General features: G+C 41.7%; 1 protein-coding gene across 1 annotated transcript in view; it reads right to left on the bottom strand.

The window, feature by feature from the left end:
• Positions 1-794: 794 nt before the first annotated feature.
• pparab (peroxisome proliferator-activated receptor alpha b) overlaps positions 795-21,090 on the bottom strand; it is a 30,890-nt gene continuing 10,594 nt past the window's right edge. The window contains exons 2-7 of the mRNA XM_072435332.1: positions 14,907-15,167; positions 12,472-12,632; positions 10,387-10,525; positions 7,047-7,246; positions 4,559-5,012; positions 795-3,616 (exon numbers count right to left, since the gene is read on the bottom strand). Coding sequence (XP_072291433.1) covers positions 3,372-3,616; positions 4,559-5,012; positions 7,047-7,246; positions 10,387-10,525; positions 12,472-12,632; positions 14,907-15,129 — 1,422 coding nt within the window. The 5' untranslated portion in view covers positions 15,130-15,167 and the 3' untranslated portion in view covers positions 795-3,371. The remainder of the gene's footprint in view (positions 3,617-4,558; positions 5,013-7,046; positions 7,247-10,386; positions 10,526-12,471; positions 12,633-14,906; positions 15,168-21,090) is intronic.

Here is a 21,090-nt window from a genome sequence, read left to right as displayed (position 1 = left end):
TGACACGTCTGCATAATCTCCTTTTAAATAAACAAGTAATATAAAATACAATAGCAAATGTCTTTGAACCGGGCTCTCATTATCACTCAGTGATTTTTATTTTTCATATTTTGTGATGTTATGTTCCATTTCACTTTTGCCTCCAGTTATTTCCATTACAGAATTTAGATTGATTTTAGTGGAAAATTCCAATCATCTAAATAATCCAATTTACTTTTTAAATGTAATATTAAAATTAGTGGTTGGATTTCTTTCATTCATTCATTCATTTATTCATTCATTTTCTACTGCTTGTTCCCGTTAGGGGTCGCGGGGGGACTGGAGCCTAACCTAGAACACCCTGGACAGGGGCCAGCTCGTCACAGGGTTCACACAGAGACACAGACAAACATTCACTCTCACATTCATTCACAAGGGACAATTTACAGTTGCCAATTTTGCCTAACAATTGGGGTTGCCAATGTTGACAAAAAATAATACATATTGTTTTACATTATCTTGATAATTATATTCAGATGATTTTTCAAAATTCAGAAATGTTCTAAAACATGCTTGTAAATGTCTTGATAAAATTAACCACTAAAGTGCAGATATATTTCTATTACACTAGACATTTCTGTTCTGTTATTGCTGTCATTGTTTTATAGCTGTAATTGACGATGTTTGGGAAATTCTAATTTTCCAAAATACTAAAATGAAACGTTATATAGCCTATAATAAATTCAACAAATAACAACATACAACCACCAGATGGCAACCTTTGCTTAGTTAGGTTGTAATTTGGACAATGCACATTTTATAGATTTTAAAATTATTTATTGAAATCCAACGAGGATTATTCAATTAATTTTAAAATGACTAGATTTACATTCATCACACATTTGTTATCAAGCCACAATGCACATCCAAAGACTCACTAGCTCACAAAACAAACAAAAATCCTTTCAAATCAAATATCTAATTCCTATGACTGCTTCCCGGCAAAAATATACACTATTTCTCTCTGTCAGTGTTGTAAAATAAAACAAGGTTAATCAATATTGTCATTGGAGTTTTGTGATGTAAGGCAGAGCACGGGAAATTAATAATTAGACGACGAAACAATGAGAGAAAAGGACATCAGTACTTTTCTACGTCCTGAGCTAGTTCAACAAAGGAGGACTAGGTTTTTCCCTGATACGTGTTAGAAATTCCCTTATTAATTCAACACAAAGTAGACGATCCTACAGGCAAGCGGACATATACATTTACTTTTCTCTTGGAATCACCTTTTTCAAACAGTCTATTGATTAGCCTCTGTTACAATGTGTTGTGAGTACAATTATAGTCAAGTTTTCTATCAATCCCAACAGTGTTTTATGGCAGGGCACATGGTAAGGCACAGTACGTTTTGCGGTTATTCCCAAAGAGCAGAATTCCTATCAATCATCCCCAGGAATCTGCAAATTTAGGAACAAATGAGTCGTAAAGAAATCGTTTTGAGGATTAAACATTCGGTACAAGATGCGGTTGAGAAGAGGCAGCTTGACGGTCGATAATCTACGTGTGGCAAAGTTGGATGAGTTCATTACAATAGCAGCGATGAGCAGCAATAAAAAGACAACAAAGAATACATGTACTGCATTACAAAACTGCATGTATACTGCTTAATACTGCATGTGAAATGATGGCAAATGAAGTTAATCAGGCAAGAGTGGATATTTTTGGAGAGTGTGATACGATGGGCGTTTTGAGCCCAAATTCAGTATTGCAAAAACCTGAGAGCATAAATAGAAGAGGCAATTGTAAGTCAGTGCAGATTGGTTGATCGTAAGCATGAGAAAATCTGTTAGCTAAACCAAACTGTTTACAAAAGACAAATACTTGAAACAGAGAAAAGACACTAAATCACTCGTGTTTGAAGCAGCTACACATCTAAAAAATAATTACCAAAACGGAATGTCCCAGATGGGATTCAGACACCTGGATCGAACCCCATCCAATGTATTTACACTGCATTTACACTACTTTCCAATAGTGCCATTTCAAATAAACATTTATCTGATCATACATATGATATATATTTAGTATAAAAATATGATCCATTGAGTCAATTCAGATACAATTATCTGGCAATGAAGATACAATACAGACCTACATTTACAATTTCAAAACAGTATTTAGCAAATTTACAACATGGATCATTAGTATTAGTACGTCCATGGCAGGGCCGGCAGTACAAGAGGCTGGTTATATACCATAGAGTTTTTGTTATTTTTGTCCATTCTACTTAGGAAAGTAAACAGGGATAAGAGTGGCTTGTTTTTCATACAGTTATTTGATTGATTAACCCTTTTGTTTTGATCATAAGCAGGTCGTTAGTTGATATTTAAAGGCAGCATGAATACACATGTCAGCTGCCTTTTAATGTAGAACAATATTACATCATGTTATGTTTTTTATACTGCACACAGGAAGAGCTCAAAGACACTGACCAGGCACAGTGTCACTGTAAGATGATGTCACTGCTGGACTTGTACTTGCACTTAGGAACACAGAGCTTCAACACGAAAAATGAAGTAAATCTTGCCAAAATAGATTAAAAGAGACAAGATGCAAAAGCACAGAAGATGCATTTGCCGTCTTCAGTTTGCACTTTCTCTCTCTCTCGTAGCGTAGCCCTTAAATACCAGGACACTGAACGAATGGAGTGCCAAAATCTGTGCAAAGGTTTGGTGAAAAAGGCATTACCCAAGTTCTTCAGGTCACAGGCTGTTAGTGCTTCAGTGTGATGTGTGCATTGTGCTGCTTATTACACAGTGACTCATTTCAGTCACAGTTTCAAGTTCCCTTAAATACATTTGTAACTTGAAATTCGGATTTAAATATAGAATTTCCAGTAAAAGTAACCCAATCATGCCTTCATCCATGTTGTCGGACAATTTCACAAAAAAATCGTTCGTCTCCGGTAATGCCACATGGATTTCCTTTCAGCTAGGATAACGCTGGGTCATTATGAACAGCCAATGTGGAAAGAGCTGCCTTATTGTTGCTGTTACTCAAGTCACTTGGGTGTTGTATTGTGTAAATATATTGTATTCAGCTACAGCGCGGCTCTTTGACATCATCTTTCACACGTACGACTGGATTGGTGTCAGTGTATCAGCTCAGACATGAATATCATCTCAATCATTCACACATTGTATACATTGGAGATGCTGGGGCTCATTCTGCTGCACATGATTGATCTGCCCACAGCCTCTGGAGTGAGAGATCGAGCAGGGAACGCTCCGACACCAGCGCTTGTTGCTTTTAGGTTCAAGTGGTTCAGTCCAAGTTTTAAGGAGGGCTCGCATTCTTCTGCCCCCTTTGTCCCTCCTCGTCCCCTCTGGTCAGTACATGTCTCTGTAGATCTCCTGTAAAAGTGGGTGCAACGATGTGTCCTCTGTCTTTTTGATCTCCTGTATCAACTGAGCGTGCTCCGTGACCAGCTGCCGCAGGTCAGCCAGTTTCTGCAGCAGTTTGGGGAACAGGAAGCTGTCGTCCGGGTGATTGGCCAGTAGGTGGAGCTGAAGGACTCTCACGATCCTCTCCTGCATGCGCTCAATATGGGCCACGTTCACCAGGCCTGGTCGGTCTGACACAGAAAACACAGACTCAGTGAGCGCCGCACTACATAAAACATCGCCTCGTTTAAGCCATTACAGATGTAGCTAATATGTTTTATTATCAACCGAATCTCTTTCAAATGACATTGTTACAAAGCTGGGGTACATAACCGTTTCCCCCGTAGAGGATATGGTATTTGAAGTATTTTATTATTTGCAAACCCAAAGGAAAAAGTCTGATATGTTGCTATGTTAGGTTTTGGGAACATAGCAGTTATTCAGGATGTGCCAAAGTGTTGTGAGAACCTGAACTACACTGTTGTGGTGACCATCTGGTCATAATAGAGTTATCATTATGTAACTTACATTTAGGCATTTTTATTGCTCAAAAACAACAAAAACATGCATTGTTGTGAAGGGGGTGCCTCTCCACAGACCTGACCTGTACCTTTGATTGTGTCACCTGCTTACTTACATGAATATAGATCTGTTTAAAGGGGACATAATATGCTAAATCAACTTTAATGAAGTGTGAACCTTGTAACTTTAATTTAGATTGATTCCTGCAAGTTTGAGTAATACTGTGTTGTCCCATTTTCACCTACCCCCTATCCCCGCCCACATTCCTGTATGTAGTGGTGATTCTTTGAAAAATGAAGACTTTGAGCAATCAAAAATAAAAACATATAATGACAATCTGCAGCTTATGACGGTGAAAAGTCAATTCTGCAGTTTTGAACGAGACGTGAATGGACCTGTTTATATTACTGAGCAGTTTAGATCAATATGGAGCTTTATAATTAACAAAATATAAACAACCAAGTACCTGAAAACAAGCACATTATGTCCCCTTTAACGCAATTTCCGTGGAGACAAGCAGTTGGCATACCCTCCACCAGAGAAGTTACATAGTGCACCTTTAACTTCCAACCCTCGCTTAAATGTGGCCCGTTTCAAATGGTTTCTCGTACCTCCACAGCAGATGACGGCTGCCACAAACAGAGCGATGTCACTGTCGTCCAGCTCCAGGGAGTTAAACTTCATCGCAAACTGGAACTTGGGCTCCATCATGTCGCTGAACGGCCTCCGCAGACTTTTGAGGAACTCTCTGGTGATGAAGCCCGAGCCGTAGGCCACGAGCAGTCCGTCCTTGTTCATGCAGGAGGCCAACATGGCGAACATGGCCTCGTACACGCCGTACTTCAAAAGAGTTACCTGGTCATTGAGGTCCAAGTCGGAGAAACCAGGTACGGACTTAGCGAATTCCGTGAGTTCGGTGACGGTTTCCACGGAGGTGCACTGGCAGCAGTGGAAGATCCGCACCTCGGCCTCGCGGTCCTTCAGCATCTCTGCAGAGCCCAACATCTTGGCCACGAAGGTTTGCTCTGCCAGCTGCAACGTCTCCATGTCGTGGATCACAAAAGGCTGAAAGGACAAAGGCACATTTTTAAAGCGTGAAAAATACAATTAGTCTAACATTTTTAATACGTTTGGTCCAGGGGAAAGTTGTGGCCCAGGATTAGATTTCATAAGGCTTTCAGTGTCTATGATCAGCACTATTTTTTTTTTTTTTAATTGTGTGGTTAATGTGTTTTTACATTTGTTGCTATTTCACATGCCATTTAAAAATCTAGTTGTTTAAAGATATAAAACACATTAAACCTGGCCTATCTGTCTTTTTGTTTTCTCCTAATGTCTTCGATGTAACTAATAATAAAGTATTTATTTCTTGTCAAGCAGGAAGTAAGAGCTGAAAGCAGCAGAGCCACAGTTTAAAGCCGTGCAACAAACAAAGGGTTTGTTGGGGCGAGGGACCAGATTTTCTTCCTCCTTTTACAGTTTGAAAATCAGGTACACCAGCATTAACCGATGGGACATTTTTGCCTACGCACATGCAATCCAAGGTAGAAAAAGCTATCACTATGTGCACATGGAATGATTGTGAAGCATATGATATTCCAACACCTCATTTTAGTGTTTCTGTCAAAGCTGTGAGCACGTGGTGTTTACACAATCTCTCCAAAAAGGCCCTTATTGGTCCTGCAGTATTTATGTAACTACACCACTGTGTGACAGCTTCTAAATCACACGCATTAGAATCCATTTTCAAACTTTATAGTTGATAAGGATATAATATAACCTAATATTTAGCTGTGTCACTACTTCACCTGCTGCTGTGACTATGGCATTTTCATTTAGTGTTTTTATACCGTCTCCAGGCTAATGTTTTTTTTTTACTAATTCATTATTCATTATTTATAAATAGACAAAAAATAAAGTAGTAGTAACTATGAATGCTCAACAATCACAATTATTTGGCTCATTATTGAAATAATGATTTCAAACCCTAACAATACAATCAAACGCAAGAAAGACATAGGCCTAAGAGTTTGAGTTGCAGAACAAGTGCACGTATTCAGAACAGAAGGGAATTCATTGCATTTTTGATTGTAACATTTTTGTAAGTGAAAAAAGTAATTATTGAAATCCCAGTTATAAATGTGAGTCATCAGTAAACTTTGACCAAGGTCTACAGCTACTTTTATATTAGAATATATATTAATATATTATTACATTAGTAAAGAGCATTATAATAGGCCTAGTTATTTTTCATCATTTTTAATGAGGGGCTTATGCTGTTAACTCCAAAGTGTCCGGACCCCGACCAGAGAGACCTGGAGTATACGACATATATTTACATTATTCTATAGGGCATTTGCCTGCAACATAAAGGAATGAAATACATCTAAAACAACATCTGCCTCTGTTGAAGACAGTACGGGTTAAGCCTGATGACAACACATCTGGAGATTAGATAGTGTTTTCTTCATGGTCATGGGCCTGTAAACAGCTCTCTGCATGTTTTGGCACAGACTCTACTAATTGTGCTAGATTTGGAGTCAAAGCAAATTACTATGAGGCAGATGAGCCAATTACTTAAATAACCCTGCAATGTAAATGATCAAAGGAGCATTAAAATATAACAAAACGTGAATAAAGTAGCTACACTCGTTCCTCAAAATCCTAAAAGTCCAGTGACTACACAGCAGTTGTTTGGCACTGTAGTTATCTCCCTAAGTTCCCTTTTGACCCGTTTCACACCTACACACAGCTATTCCTGGAATTTAGTCTGGCTGGAATTCAATGACCCCAAAAATAGAAAGTATACAACTGTAAAAGGAGCGGCTGTGTGCGAAGATTTGATTGATTCAAAGCCACAACTCTTTGATGTAGACGAAGGCTCGGAGGGAGAGGTGATTGGTTAATATGGCACATAACTCTTACACTGGTTCTTTATGCTATTCTGGGACAGACAGACATTCCCTTGTTCGGCCTGTGTTGAGTTGATTGATTGAGCAAGTTATTTCTGTCCCCACCAGGCTAAACATATGAAGCTCTTGTGTTGTACTGAGCCTAAGTGACATTTCTACATGTAATAAGACTGAAGTGGTGACGTACGGGAGTGCTGGTTTTTCCAGTGAGGATAGTCCGGGCTTTGGCCTTGTTTATGTTGAAGTTTTTCAGATAGGCGTCGTAAATCTGCCGAGCCAGGCTCTTCTGGTCCGCCACCTGAGGGTTCTTCACCTCCTTCTCCCCCGTCCCCATCTCCGCCTTCAGCTTCAGCTTCTCCGACTGCGGCATCCGCCCAAAACGGATCGCTGTGGGCAAATAAAGAAAAGACATTGAGACTTCAGTGTACACAACGGCATCGATATGTACTGCCTAATACATAAAGTATGAACCTACAGTATATACTGGAGTTTTACGCATATGCCAAAACACAAGTATCTCTTAATGAGTGTCACCCCCTGCAGGACACTCTGTCCGCTCTGGAGAGCAGCTTCAGTGAGAGACTGATCCACCCTCGCTGTGTGAAGGAAAGGTTTCACAGGTCTTTCCTTCTGCTGCTGTCAGACTTTATAACAAACACTGTTAGTCCTGAACACTCGCAATACTGACCTAACCATGTGCAATTCTGTCATATGTGCAATTACTGTCGTGATTCATGTGCAATTACTGTGAAATTCATGTGCAATCCATGTGCCGTCGTGACACATATTCATGTGCAATTACTGTCGTGATCACATGCAATGGTATTTATGTATTTGTTTATTTATTTTATCTTTATTATTTTCCCCTCCATCCCTTGTTGGGTAATGGGAGATTTTTGTTTATAGGAGATCTTCTACTGAGAGTGTTTTTCAAACTTCCTATAAGTGATCTGTTCTGTTCTTCTGTATCTACCTCTGTATCTTCCTGCGTTGCAGCAATGAAATTTCCCCATGTGGGACAATAAAGGAATTTCTTATCTTATCTTAAACTCCAAGAACTGTTGTGGTGCAGTCAGCAGAGCACCAGTGAACAGAGAAGACCCTGGAGAATAACTTTACTTTTGCACATCACAGACATAAACGCTCGCAACAGAGACGTCCCCCCCACATTGACGTCCCCCCACATTGCCCCCCCCCCTCGTGCTGCTGTATAAGAGCATTATCCAGTCCATTCTGCTCTTCTGTGTTTACACCGCGCTGTCAGTCGAACTGCTCAAAATGACACAAAAGAATCCCCTCCCTCCCTAAATATCTGAGAATTCAACAACAGAGCAATAGACAGATCCATGGGTCTTAGGCAAAATGTCTTGATTCGAAGGATTTTGCCATACAATGAAGAACCGTCATAGCAATAACACTCAATAAAAAAGGGCCTCATAAAATTCTTTAAATCAGGAAGGAAACCTTTTCCATGAAACCCATGAATACAATTGTCATGGATACTGAGCATCCTCTGCACAACATCCGGCTCCTGCCTTCAGGCCGCAGGGACCAGACACTGATGTGGAGAAGGTTCTGCTTCAACAGAAGCTTTGAACCATCAGCCATGATCATCCTGGACCATCCTGGACCATCTCCCTGAGCTGCCTCCTCACACACGGCTGCTTCCTGTGAACGTTCAGTTGTTTGTGGTGTTGTATGTTTATGGTGTGAAATGTCTACAACTGTCATGTGAAAAGACATTTCCCTCTGGGACAATAAAGTCGTGTCTATCTATTCCCTTGATTTATATTGTGCTTGACAAGTTTAGCCCCAAGAAAGTAAAGTAAAGAGGCAACATATTGGACAGAACAACAGTTGTGTTGTTAAGAGCACTGGTAGACAACTTGATCCCATTTAACTAATGAGATTAAATGTGAACTGTTTTTAACCCCTTCAGCAGTTTACATATAGTTTACATATAGTTTACATATAGTTTACATATCCACATGCTGCTTCAGCCACACACTGCTACAACTTACTGATGCACAGTAGTGTCACTCCTGCCGTTCCTGGACATAACGGTCTGTACACAAATACAGAAGAGTAGATGTTGGAGTCTGTGCCCAGCAGAGACACCGGCTGCAGAACAGACTGAACCATTAGATTACTGCTCACAAGTGCATGGCTCATCCAAAGCTGGTAAAAGCCTGCAGCAGGAGGCTGGACCGGAGCCATGTCTAATTAAGAAGTGATGGAGTGAGTGATGTTAAGCTGCACATAAGTCCATTTGGTGAAGCACCACAGAGAAGATGAGTCTAAACCGGACAGTGCAGCTGACTGAACTGATATTGTGGATGCACGTCGTACAGCTGAGGCAAAAATATACAAAACTACTCTTAAATTATTAAATGTCAGATTCACAGGTGAGAAATCAATAGGTAATCAATATAAATGTAGAAACGGGCCAAACATAGCGCTGCTGTGGTTCTGTTGTCAGTAAGTACACTAACGAAGGTCCAGTTGCACGTCTCCCCTTTCTTTCCTCCCCTCTTTAGTTACACTTAGACCAGTGAAATCAGATACACATGTACATGTACATGTACCGTAAGAGGAAGTGCAGCTGAGGAAAACACTACTGCACCCCAGCTTTATGACACTGTTATGAAAATATACATTACGCTGAAAGAAAGACAATTACTGGAAACTCTATGAGACATTAACAACGAGTAAATCAATAACAGAGTTGGTCACTATCGCAATGTGCATAGAGCCATAAACATGTCAAAATGTCAAGGGGTTATTTAACATTGTTTATATGTGTGATTTCTACACTTGAACCAGGCTGTGCCACTGTAATGGAATTTAAAATGAGATTCTGTCATTTATAATCACCAATGATCACCTCAGGTCTTTTTGAACGAGAGGTTCACAGTCAATCCTCTGCACGTGAACATATGTGGTTTGGATAGTTCAGACTTCGGAGGAAGAAATATTTTCTCAAATATTTGCAAACCATTTTTTTGTACTTGGTATGTACTAGGTAGGAACATTCTACAGCATTACTTCTTAAGATCCCCAGGCATAAAAGTACCATTGTTTTTGTACCACAACCTTTAATGATATTCAACTTTACGACAAAGAAACTAGACATTCTTCTAACAGACAGAGACAGAGAAACTAGACATTCTTCTTACATGCAAACACATCTACACATCTACACACCTACACACCTACACACCTACACACCTACACACCTACACACCTACACACCTACACACCTACACACCTATCTACACACACACTTACACACACACACAGTAGTGGTGTTGGATTGCTCATTTGTGTTTAATCAAGCGTGTACCTGGTCCGCTTACACACTGTTCTACAAACCCTGTGTAACCTGAACCAGGCCTCCTCTGTGTGTGTGTGTGTGTGTGTGTGTGTGCCTGTGTGCGCGTGCCTGTGTGTGTGTGTGTGCGTGTGCGTGCCTGTGTGCGTGTGTGCGTGTGTGCGTGCGTGTACGTGCGTGTGTTGTATTCACGCACCATTGTGAGACATCCCCACAGACAGGCACTTCTGGAAGCGGCAGTATTGGCACTTGTTGCGGTTCTTCTTTTGAATCTTGCAGCGTCGCTCGCACTTGTCATAATCCAGCTTCAGCCTGATGGTTCTCCGAAAGAAGCCCTGGGAAAAAGGAAGACAATAAGGGTTCGGTGCACTCGCAAAAGACAACATTTAAAAGCGACATTCTATTCAAAATCCTTTACGTTTTCAAGCATGTAACAGTTCCCTCACCACAAGTTTTCCTGCGACACACGAGTGTGATTTGCTGGACAGGCCCAGTAGGCTAATCCTCCAGCTACACTATGTCCTTGCTAAATATCTGAAGTTGCTGACCAGCACATTGCGGTTTCCCACTGCTCCTGGCACTGGCTGAAGGATGGCTCGAATGACAATCTTTCTACGCGAAAATCAAATAAAAATCGACAAATACGGACACATGGCATAAGGAATAGTCCGTGGTTTAGAGGTGTATTGTGCTAAAGGCAGCCGCGGGAAGAGAAGCCACAATTTGCACTCAAGTGAGACACAAAGTAGACACAAAAATGAGAAAAACTAAATCATATCTGTCAGAGCGGAGCAAGAAACACAAATCATTTCATATAGTCAACAATAAGCTTGTCACGTGTAGATTTACTCACAGTGGGAAGAGGAACTTAAACTTAGAGAGTAAGAGTACAGTTACTTCAAGCTAAATGTTGCTCAAGTAGGAGTAGTTTTGAGAAAATTAAAAGGCTTTTAAATGCGCCTTATAATGCAAAAAATACGGCAAAAAGATGCAGTCCGAAAAGTTACCATATTTTCCGCACTATAAGGCGCACTGGATTATAAGGCGCATTGTCAATGATTGGTCCATTTATGATAATTTTTCATATATAGTTACACGGCGCATTAAGATAAATAAAACGTGCACCACACAAAATCGCTCGAGGTCAGTAAGAACGACCAGAATTAGTCCATCTATAAGGCGTTTTTTGAGAAAATTAAAGGCTTTTAAGTGCGCCTTATAGTACGGAAAATACGGTACTCAATAAATGTGACTGCGTTCTCTTCATCATTTAGAAAGTTGGATTTAGTGCTCTATTACACACCAAGAATACAAGAAAATTGAGGATTTCATTGTCGTTTGTTGAGGAGGTCAATAATTAAGATGATTATGAATTTCTTCTTTGATAACGTGACATCCCGACCAACTACTAACAGGAGCTTCACCTCTAAGGCTAAAAGTATTCAAAAGTGCTTCGCTGGTGGTGCAGAGTGCTTTCCTGTCCTTCACTCTCCACTTCACACTACAACTGTCAAAGAAAGCCTACGGCCGGAAAAAAAAAAAAGTGTTCAAGAATCAATAATCAATAGTAGATGTAAACGAGCCCATAACAGGAGGCTAAGAGGAGGACTTTGAACCTGAAACAGACTTGAATATGATTTACGGTGGATTAGCAGAGGCTGTTTATGCTCTAGGTATAAGCCCTTTATTACTTATGAAGCAAACTGATAAAGCTTATGAACCCGACCGTTTAACAAACCCACGGGTCAAATACCTCATATTCACGCTGCACATGCTCAGAACACTCTTCAAAGCGTAAAAGAACGGCAAACAGAATTCAGATGATACGTAGGCAGAAGTGTAAAAAGATACAGCTTACACCGTTCTCCTCACGTTACATGTGCATCCTTTAGTGACTTTTATGATCGTCCTGCTTGGTCAACAGTTAACTCAAAGATTATTGATTAACTACAATCTGAGGCTCGAATCTTTGGTCACAAGTCACAAAGCCTCTGGATTCCTACAACTCACGCCCCCCAAACAGGCCAGAATAATGACAAAGGTTGAGTTTTAAAGAGAGACTGAGGGTTCCTGCACACTTGTTGTTATTTGGTCCTAAATTGAGCCAGTTTTAGACCTGACGTGGGCTTGGTTTGCGCTCACTTTTGATGTGTGCCCAAACAAAGCTCTTTAAAGCTTTCACAGCGTACATATTTCTCACATGAACACGCCCTAAACCTTACATGAGAGTGCACAAACTCGAGGACTTGTCTAATGCAGCTGATGAGTGACCTGAGCTCACCTTGCAGCCCTCACAAGCATGTACGCCGTAGTGGTATCCAGAGGCGCGGTCAGCACAAACCCGACACTCCAGATTTAGCCCCGAGGTGGAAGTGGAGAAGTCGTCTTGGCCCGAGACCATCCCCAGCACTGACGAGGGGCTGGAGGCCGGGGTCAGGGCATCTGCAGGACGGACACATGAACAGATGCTAATCACATGTGTTACACTGATGGCCGTGTACAGTAGAGGTCAAGAGGTCAAGACAACGGACTCACTGGTTCATTCCACTGTCCAGACACTGTCCATTGTCAGAGAGGTTTTTACAGCCAAAAACACTTTTTTATTTAACCTTGAAAATAACTTTGGCAATTATACTCTAAAGCTGACGAAACTCGATGACCTTGCCATATGCAACAGGACAGGACAATATATCGCTAAATTATCCACCTTCAAAATTGATTAACACAATATTGCAGCAGCAGCAGCAGCAGCAGCAGCAGCAGCAGTTAATGCTACTATATTATACATTTAACAAACATATATTTTTTGATGCATTATTGAAATGTAATTAGTGACATTTTAGTCAATAATTTCTCTTTTTCTGTTCTCAATTTTACATAACAAGCATAACAAGCACGGATTGACAAGCAAATTAATTCTGGTTTTAATTGGACTGAACTTACAATACAATCACAGTAAGTTGAAAATATATCACATCATTTCTTTGGCGAAATATAAACGGTTTTCACATATGGTTTAATATTTTACAATTTCTAAGATGGAAATAGCATTAATAATGGCAATATTTGAGAGAAATATTGGGTCGTTTTTACATAATTGAGTCAAGTTTACATGTTACAGCACTATTTTTTAACGTATCAGGTTTGAGTGTTGACAACATGTTCGTCTGTGTAGTGACATCTTCCCCTGGACATGTCCCACGTGTCTTTTCTCACTTTGTCTCAACTCTGACCTTGTCCTGACAAAGCATTTATTACAGATCTGAGTGTGACGTCGGCAGCTATTTACACACACATCAAGGGAGTTGTATTACTGATCCACTGCACAGATGACAGGTCACGGGGTCGGTCTTGGGCAACTTTATGCGGGGAACATGCTGGTGCACAAATAGCATGGCACAAACCTGCAGCCCCAAGTCACGAGTGGAAAGAGGGCAACGCCAGACCTGGGATAACGAACTCTTTGGAAACTCGGCTGTACTTTTCAGCAGTGAGTAGAAAGCCCCTGTTCTCAATTCAAGCCCTTCACATAAACACCCATAAATCCCTGCACCCTCTTCAGTGATGTCATCAGATGTTTTCCATGACGACCGACTGCACTGCTCCATTCTCCCCCTCTCGCTCTCCTTCTAGCCTTTTCTTTAGGTTAGTCGAGTGTGTGTTGCATCATTTTGTAGTGGAAACATACATTTTCTGGACACACGTGTGCATTTGCAGAAACACAGGGAAAGTGGATGTTTCCGGAGAGGAATGGTCTGGTGCCTTGGGAATGTGCAGATTCCAAACAGTTCCTTACATAAGCCATGTTTACATTATTTTCAATTTGCATACATAAAAAGGATAGGAAAATGAATTCTTAAAGTGCATATGACATGTTTTCACTAAAAGGTTGTGGACATGACTATATTTAAGAGCTTACCACATTTATAATGTTATTTCCTGATTGGACATGAGCAGAAGATATGTGCAAATTTGACTTTTAAGGGCTTTTTAACGCACTCAAAGTTAAATTCTTGTGATTCACGCATGTTTGATTGATCTTTAATCTCCTGCTCTGCACATACTTTGTTTGCCAATGAAAAATCTATTCTACAAAGAAAATGGTGCAACGCAACACTTGCAGGCTTCAGCGGTGTTATGTAACTATTTTGGCACTAAAAATATAAAAAGCTGTCCATAGGCGCAACCTGGCAGCATGATGTGGCATGTGAGGACGGTTACGATGATGCGTGGTAACAGGGCTGGTAGGGATCAGAGCTCAAGTAGTTTTGGATCAACATTATCATCTTTATTTAAAATGTCTGAAGTATAAATATATAGCAGAAAAAAGCATATTGTGTCTTCTTTAATAAATGAAACAACACCATTTATTGTCAGCTCAAAACGGCAGAACTGATTCTCAAAAAAAGGCAGAAAACGGTGAATCCAAAAGCTCCAAAAAGATCTCATTAACTGCTCACCATCATCTTTTTGGAGCCAAGTTCTGAGGATCAACTTTCTTTTCATTTTTACATTGCCTTTTTTGATCCTGCGCACTGACTTTAGGAAGAATATGCGTCTCTTTCCTCTTTAAAGAACAGTCTCTCAACTCTCTTTGTGTTCATTGGTGCTTTCTGCCTGCTGTGGATGTATGTGTATATTTTGGATGATAAAGATATTCTGTAAAAATAAAACATACTCTAGTACATTCAACTTGTGACCCTCTTTGAACCTCACCTAGGGCCGTGGAGCCCTCGGAGCCATTGCTGGAGGACTGGTACTCTGGGACGTCGAAGGAGCCGAGCGTGTCGTTGTGTATGGACTGGGACATGTCCTGCAGCTCCTCCATCCCGCCCATGAAGTCCTCGTCAGCACACAGGGGACTGCCCAGCCCCGAATCCCCCAATACCGGCTCCTCCAGCGGGGACGGGGGACGGTACTGAGTCTCCATGTCGACCATCGCGGCGCTTCGGAGGGCGGCTGGCGTCACACATCAGACTGAGGGAGAAGAGAGCGGATGTTATGTGGAGGTAATACTGGATGTTGGTGATGATTTCCATTAGGGGTTTTTATACAAGGACAAATCATAAAAAGATCAAATTCCACTAAAATACTGTTAAGAGGGTGGAATAAGTACTCAGCATTCAATTAAAAGCAATGTACTCATCCGGCTGCCATCAATGCTACAATGTCACACTTTAGAGATAAAAATCATTTGATTGAGTTTAGTATTTAGTATTTTTAACATTTAACATTAGGCTCAAATTATTTGAGATTTAACAACAGAATCCCAAGCTCGATAGACAATCTTTTACAGAGGGTAATAATAATGAAGTCAAACTTAATTTTTCTTTCTCGTTGAAGCCTGCTACATTGTGTGTCTGGTAGAACTGGCTTTACAAAATCTGAATACCACAAGGAAGAGCTCTGTAACATAATATACAAACTCATTCAGTCCCATGCTGAAAAATCCCGCAAGCAGTAGAGGCCTGAAAGTATCTGATAACATAACACGGGCTGCTCCACACGTCCAGCTGAGCCAGTCCTGTTCCCAGTAAGTCTACACTGGTGCTAGTCCTGGACATGAGGGGAAACGGGGGCACCGTGTGGCCTCATAGATTTGGGATACTAGGCTGGTTTACAGTGTGCCACTGTCAGTCGAGGTGAGAAGACATAACCTGCTGAAGAGCAAAAGTCTAAAGAAGAGGGGTAACTACAGCAATATACAGGATTTCTTAATGATCCTGTGCTAATCAAGCTTACAATACAAATTCAACTTTGGCCATACACATGTAAACTGGGTCAATCCCCCCTAAGCTCTTTCCATCAGGCCCCAGTAATGACATCAAACCAAGCAGGCGCGAGGGGAGTGGGCCCAGGAACAAGGGGGTGGGAGAGGGGATTTAAGAAACAAACTGCCCAGCACTTGTGCAACTTTATACACGAGTACCTTTAGTTTAACCTCAACCTGATCCTCACAGTGCGATGGCCAAGAGACAATGACAACATGATGAACAAAACTCCAGTCCAGTCCAATGCAAAAGAAATGAAGGCATTACTAGAACAACAATGGGTAAACTAACTCCAAGTCAAACTTTAAGTTTGAACTGATGAAGACTCTGAGTTGAGTTCAGATTTAGCCTCTATGTCCCGGGTAAGCAACTATATCCTTTGAAGGCCGTAAAATAACCTCCAATGATCATTTACTTTTTCAATGTATAGACCATATAATGGGCCAATATTCACATTCCTGAGGGGGTCTGGGGTTGCTGGCCAGCCATTCCCACTTAAATACAGAGAGATTAGAATGGGGGACAGGCATGGTTTGGGGGTCCTCCACGAGAAACTTTTGTACAAAATGATGTAATTGCCTGTATTCTGGTTGAGGCATGTGTGCATGCAGACAGTCCTCTGTCATGAGGTTTGGAGCAGAGTTACAACTTTGGAGGAAGAATTTGTGCTGTTTTTGTGTTAAATGGCAGTGATTAAAAGTCTTAACCTTATGTTCATGAACTTAATATTGATTTTTAATTAGTAAAATGATAGAAAACTAAAAACAAAGTATATGTTGATGTTCCCTGTTTAAATATAAAAGGAACAATACAGCAATTTTGATGTAAGTCAAGCTAAACTGCCCCTTGGAGCACATGATGCCCTAAGCACTGCACTTTATGGGAGCAGAGCACTGGTCATGGTCTTATGTCAACACAGTCCCATATACAGGTATGACTTGTGTATTTATATAACATACACGAGTCCAGTCCTTAGTGACCCTTTGATCCCGACTTGAACCTGCTGGTGTCAAGCTGTTACTACAACACAATGTAAACACAGAGCTGCTTAACCCTGCTTTTAGTGGACAGGACAGAGACTGGGCGAGTGGAGAGGAATGTAGCTACATTCATTATGAGCTGGTCCCACTAAACAATGAGGAGCACAACAGTCTCTCTGGTAACAGGCTTTGTCTCAGGTCTGTGAGCGCTCAGCCGCTCCTGCTGAGGCAGGATGAGCAAGGTCACACATGCCTGTGTGCTCACGGAGCAGGGAGACCAAAGGGACGAGAGGGGGAGACACGAACAAAAGGAGTCATGGGGTCGCCATGGCGATGTCAGGCCAATGCTGATGCATTGATCAGGGACTAAAATAAGCAGCAAAGGGAAACAGGCAAGCTTAGTATTGCACCCTTCTAGTGCAAAACAATACGTCCTTAAAGTCAGCATGAAAAATAGGTTAAATGTGTATTAGGCCTGTAGCATTAGGAATCAAAGCCTGGATGTGAGTGAGACATAAATAATCCATACTATCCCATGGATCTACAGTCCACCCAGCCCCCAACATTACGCTCAGTCAAGACCCACTTTAGACCGACAGGCCTGGGACAGCCTGGGTGCTAGGACAAGGGTGCAAAAGCTCTGAACAGCCATAAAGACATCTTTCTTCAGAGTCACTAGGGAACACATCCTCCACTGAGAGGACGTTTACACAGCAGCTGGAGATCATGTTCATATGTGCTACAAATCACCTCCACGTGCAACAGGCCGCTCCCACCAGCACAGCACTCAACATCATGCTCAACATACACAACTACATAAGGACACAACTACTCAGTGAGCCAACAAACCGCACATCCACGCCACGATCACATTATCTAACTCACAAAAGACTCATATGATTTACTGTGTGACAGCAACACTAAAAATTGCATGTGCTATAACCAAATATAGTCAAAATATATTCATTTGAACTTGTATTATAAGAGATTAGAGATCTAAAACCAGAAAAAACGAAAAACATAATATCATGATCATATTTTTTAAATCAGTATCAAGCCTTTTCCTTTGTATTGAACAAAAGTTTGAAATGTTTTGCATCATTTGAGCAGCTCCTTGTGCAGTATGTTATTCATATCCACACTGCAATAGTCTTAGTTTGATGACTAATCAGAATGTTCCTATCATTACAACCGCCCTGACGAACAACTGTCACTTTCAGCTCAATCAAAACTCTGTTGACACTAAACACAGAGCTGAAGCGAGACGGGCTGGCTGCGTGCCGAGAACACACAGGCACACACTTACCCCGCAACAAGGCGTGTGTACAAGTACCTATAATCACCTTCCTGATATAGTGGTGGAACATCAAGTACTATCGATGAAAAAGAAAGAACAAAACAATGCATCCATACCTTCCACATCCGCCCACATGTGACTTCTAGCATCAGGTTCTATCCAGGTATGCATTTTAACCAGTTCCAGAGAGCTACGGGTTAATGTGTAAGCGGTCCATCATGTGGTCCGAGGTCTGACCTGACCTGTAGGTATGTTCACCGTGCTTCTACACAGGGGGACATGGGCTGATGGGGCCGTCCTCCAGTGTCAATCTGTCCATTCATTTGGAGAGTAAACCATGGGTGCAGGGCTTGTACCGTGCCCACATTGTAAACACTTAAGTGGACTCCTTATCAGTCTGGAGCGGGCTGATAGCAGGTCCCTTGCCTCCTATCATTGCAGAGTGGGACCAAAGTACAAGCCGGGCCACTGACATTGGACTTTAGGAGCAGACTGTGAAATGGACGACACCGCAACCTCCAGGACCTTCACCTATGGCACAGAAATCTAGACGACTATTTATAGATACTGGGCTGTATTTGTATGTGGGTTGCACTGTGCAAAGAGATGTGCAAGAAAGTAGGGCCGGGCAATGTATCGTTTATATATTGTTTTTAAATATTTTTTGGGCCCGTAGGCTCTATTAGACAGGAAAGGTGAGCGTGAAATGGGGGATGAGAGAAGGGAGGACATGCAGTAAATCGTCAGAGTCGGGATTTGAACTCGCACTCACTGACTATTATCTACTACATCTAAACAAAAATCCAGATTGAGAAATATGAAAATGTAATGATTGTTTTTTTTTGCCATATCACACAACCCTAACAGAAAGTAACACATCTCTGCAAGCATCCTTAGTGAGAGTCGCTGATTCTGAAAGATTAGAGTACGTTTCTGGAAGTGGCACTTTCATGACCGAGCAGAGGATGTACTTCCCGCGCAGATGATGGTGCAGTTCTACACGGCCATCATTGACTCCATCTTCACCTCCTCCATCACCGACTTCCATCTCTGCAGGACCTGTACGTCTCCAGGACTCTGGGACGTGCAGGTCGGATCACCCTGGACATGGACTATTTGAGCCACTCCCCTCAGGCAGGAGGCCACTCCCCTCAGGCAGGAGGCCACTCCCCTCAGGCAGGAGGCCACTCCCCTCAGGCAGGAGGCCACTCCCCTCAGGCAGGAGGCCACTCACTCTTTCTTCTTCTTTCTTTTCATCCTGTTTCGTGAACAGTGACAACTATCTCGCTCTTTCTAGGATCACACTTTGCTGTGATTGCTCAAAACTGTCACTCACTCAGAGCACGACAGTGGCTGACCAATAGGAGCAGAGTATGTGTCACCATTCAATTGTTATGGTCATATCTTCCAGGTCTAAATCGCAATCTAGTTTCAATCATGATTCATCTTGATATAATTCTATTCAGTGCCGTGTAGGGCATGGACACAAATGGTCAAGGGAAATATCAAAAAACAGTGTGTTGCATAAAGCACCTCTGGACCCATCACTGACATCACTCACATCACTGACACATCACTGACCCATCACTGACCCATCACTGACCCATCACTGACACATCACTGACCCATCACTGACACATCACTCACATCACTGACACATCACTGACCCATCACTGACCCATCACTGACACATCACTGACACATCACTGACACATCACTGACACATCACTGACCCATCACTGACACATCACTGACACATCACTGACCCATCACTGACCCATCACTGACCCATCACTGACACATCGCTGACACATCGCTGACACATCGCTGACACATCACTGACACATCGCTGACACATCACTGACACATCAATGACACATCACTGACACATCACTGACACATCAATGACACATCACTGACACATCGCTGACATATCGCTGACCCATCTCTGACACATCGCTGACACATCGCTGACACATCGCTGACACATCGCTGACCCATCACTGACACATCAATAACATCACTGACACATCACTGACACATCACTGACACATCACTGACACATCACTGACACATCAATGACACATCACTGACACATCACTGACACATCACTGACACATCACTGACACATCACTGACACATCACTAACACATCACTAACACATCACTGACACATCAATAACACATCACTGACACATCACTGACACATCACTGACACATCACTGACACATCACTGACACATCACTAACACATCACTGACACATCACTGACACATCAATAACACATCACTGACACATCACTAACACATCACTGACACATCACTGACACATCAATAACACATCACTGACACATCACTAACACATCACTGACACATCACTGACACATCACTGACACATCACTGACACATCACTAACACATCACTGACACATCAATAACACATCACTGACACATCACTAACACATCACTAACACATCAATAACACATCACTGACACATCACTGACACATCACTGACACATCAATAACACATCACTGACACATCACTAACACATCAATAACACATCAATAACACATCACTGACACATCACTAACACATCACTGACACATCACTGACCCATCACTGACCCATCACTGACCCATCACTGACACATCACTGACACATCACTGACACATCACTGACACATCACTGACACATCAATAACACATCACTGACACATCAATGACACATCACTGACACATCACTGACACATCACTGACACATCACTGACACATAACTGACACATCACTGACACATCACTGACACATCACTGACACATCAATAACACATCACTGACACATCACTAACACATCACTAA

Source organism: Eucyclogobius newberryi, unplaced genomic scaffold (assembly GCF_026437365.1).
Source record: "Eucyclogobius newberryi isolate DKJ021-1_F unplaced genomic scaffold, fEucNew1.0.hap1 SCAF_7, whole genome shotgun sequence".
Classification (NCBI taxonomy): domain Eukaryota; kingdom Metazoa; phylum Chordata; class Actinopteri; order Gobiiformes; family Gobiidae; genus Eucyclogobius; species Eucyclogobius newberryi.
The sequence above is the reverse complement of the archived record's forward strand: the minus strand, read 5'-3'. Positions and strand labels throughout refer to the sequence as shown.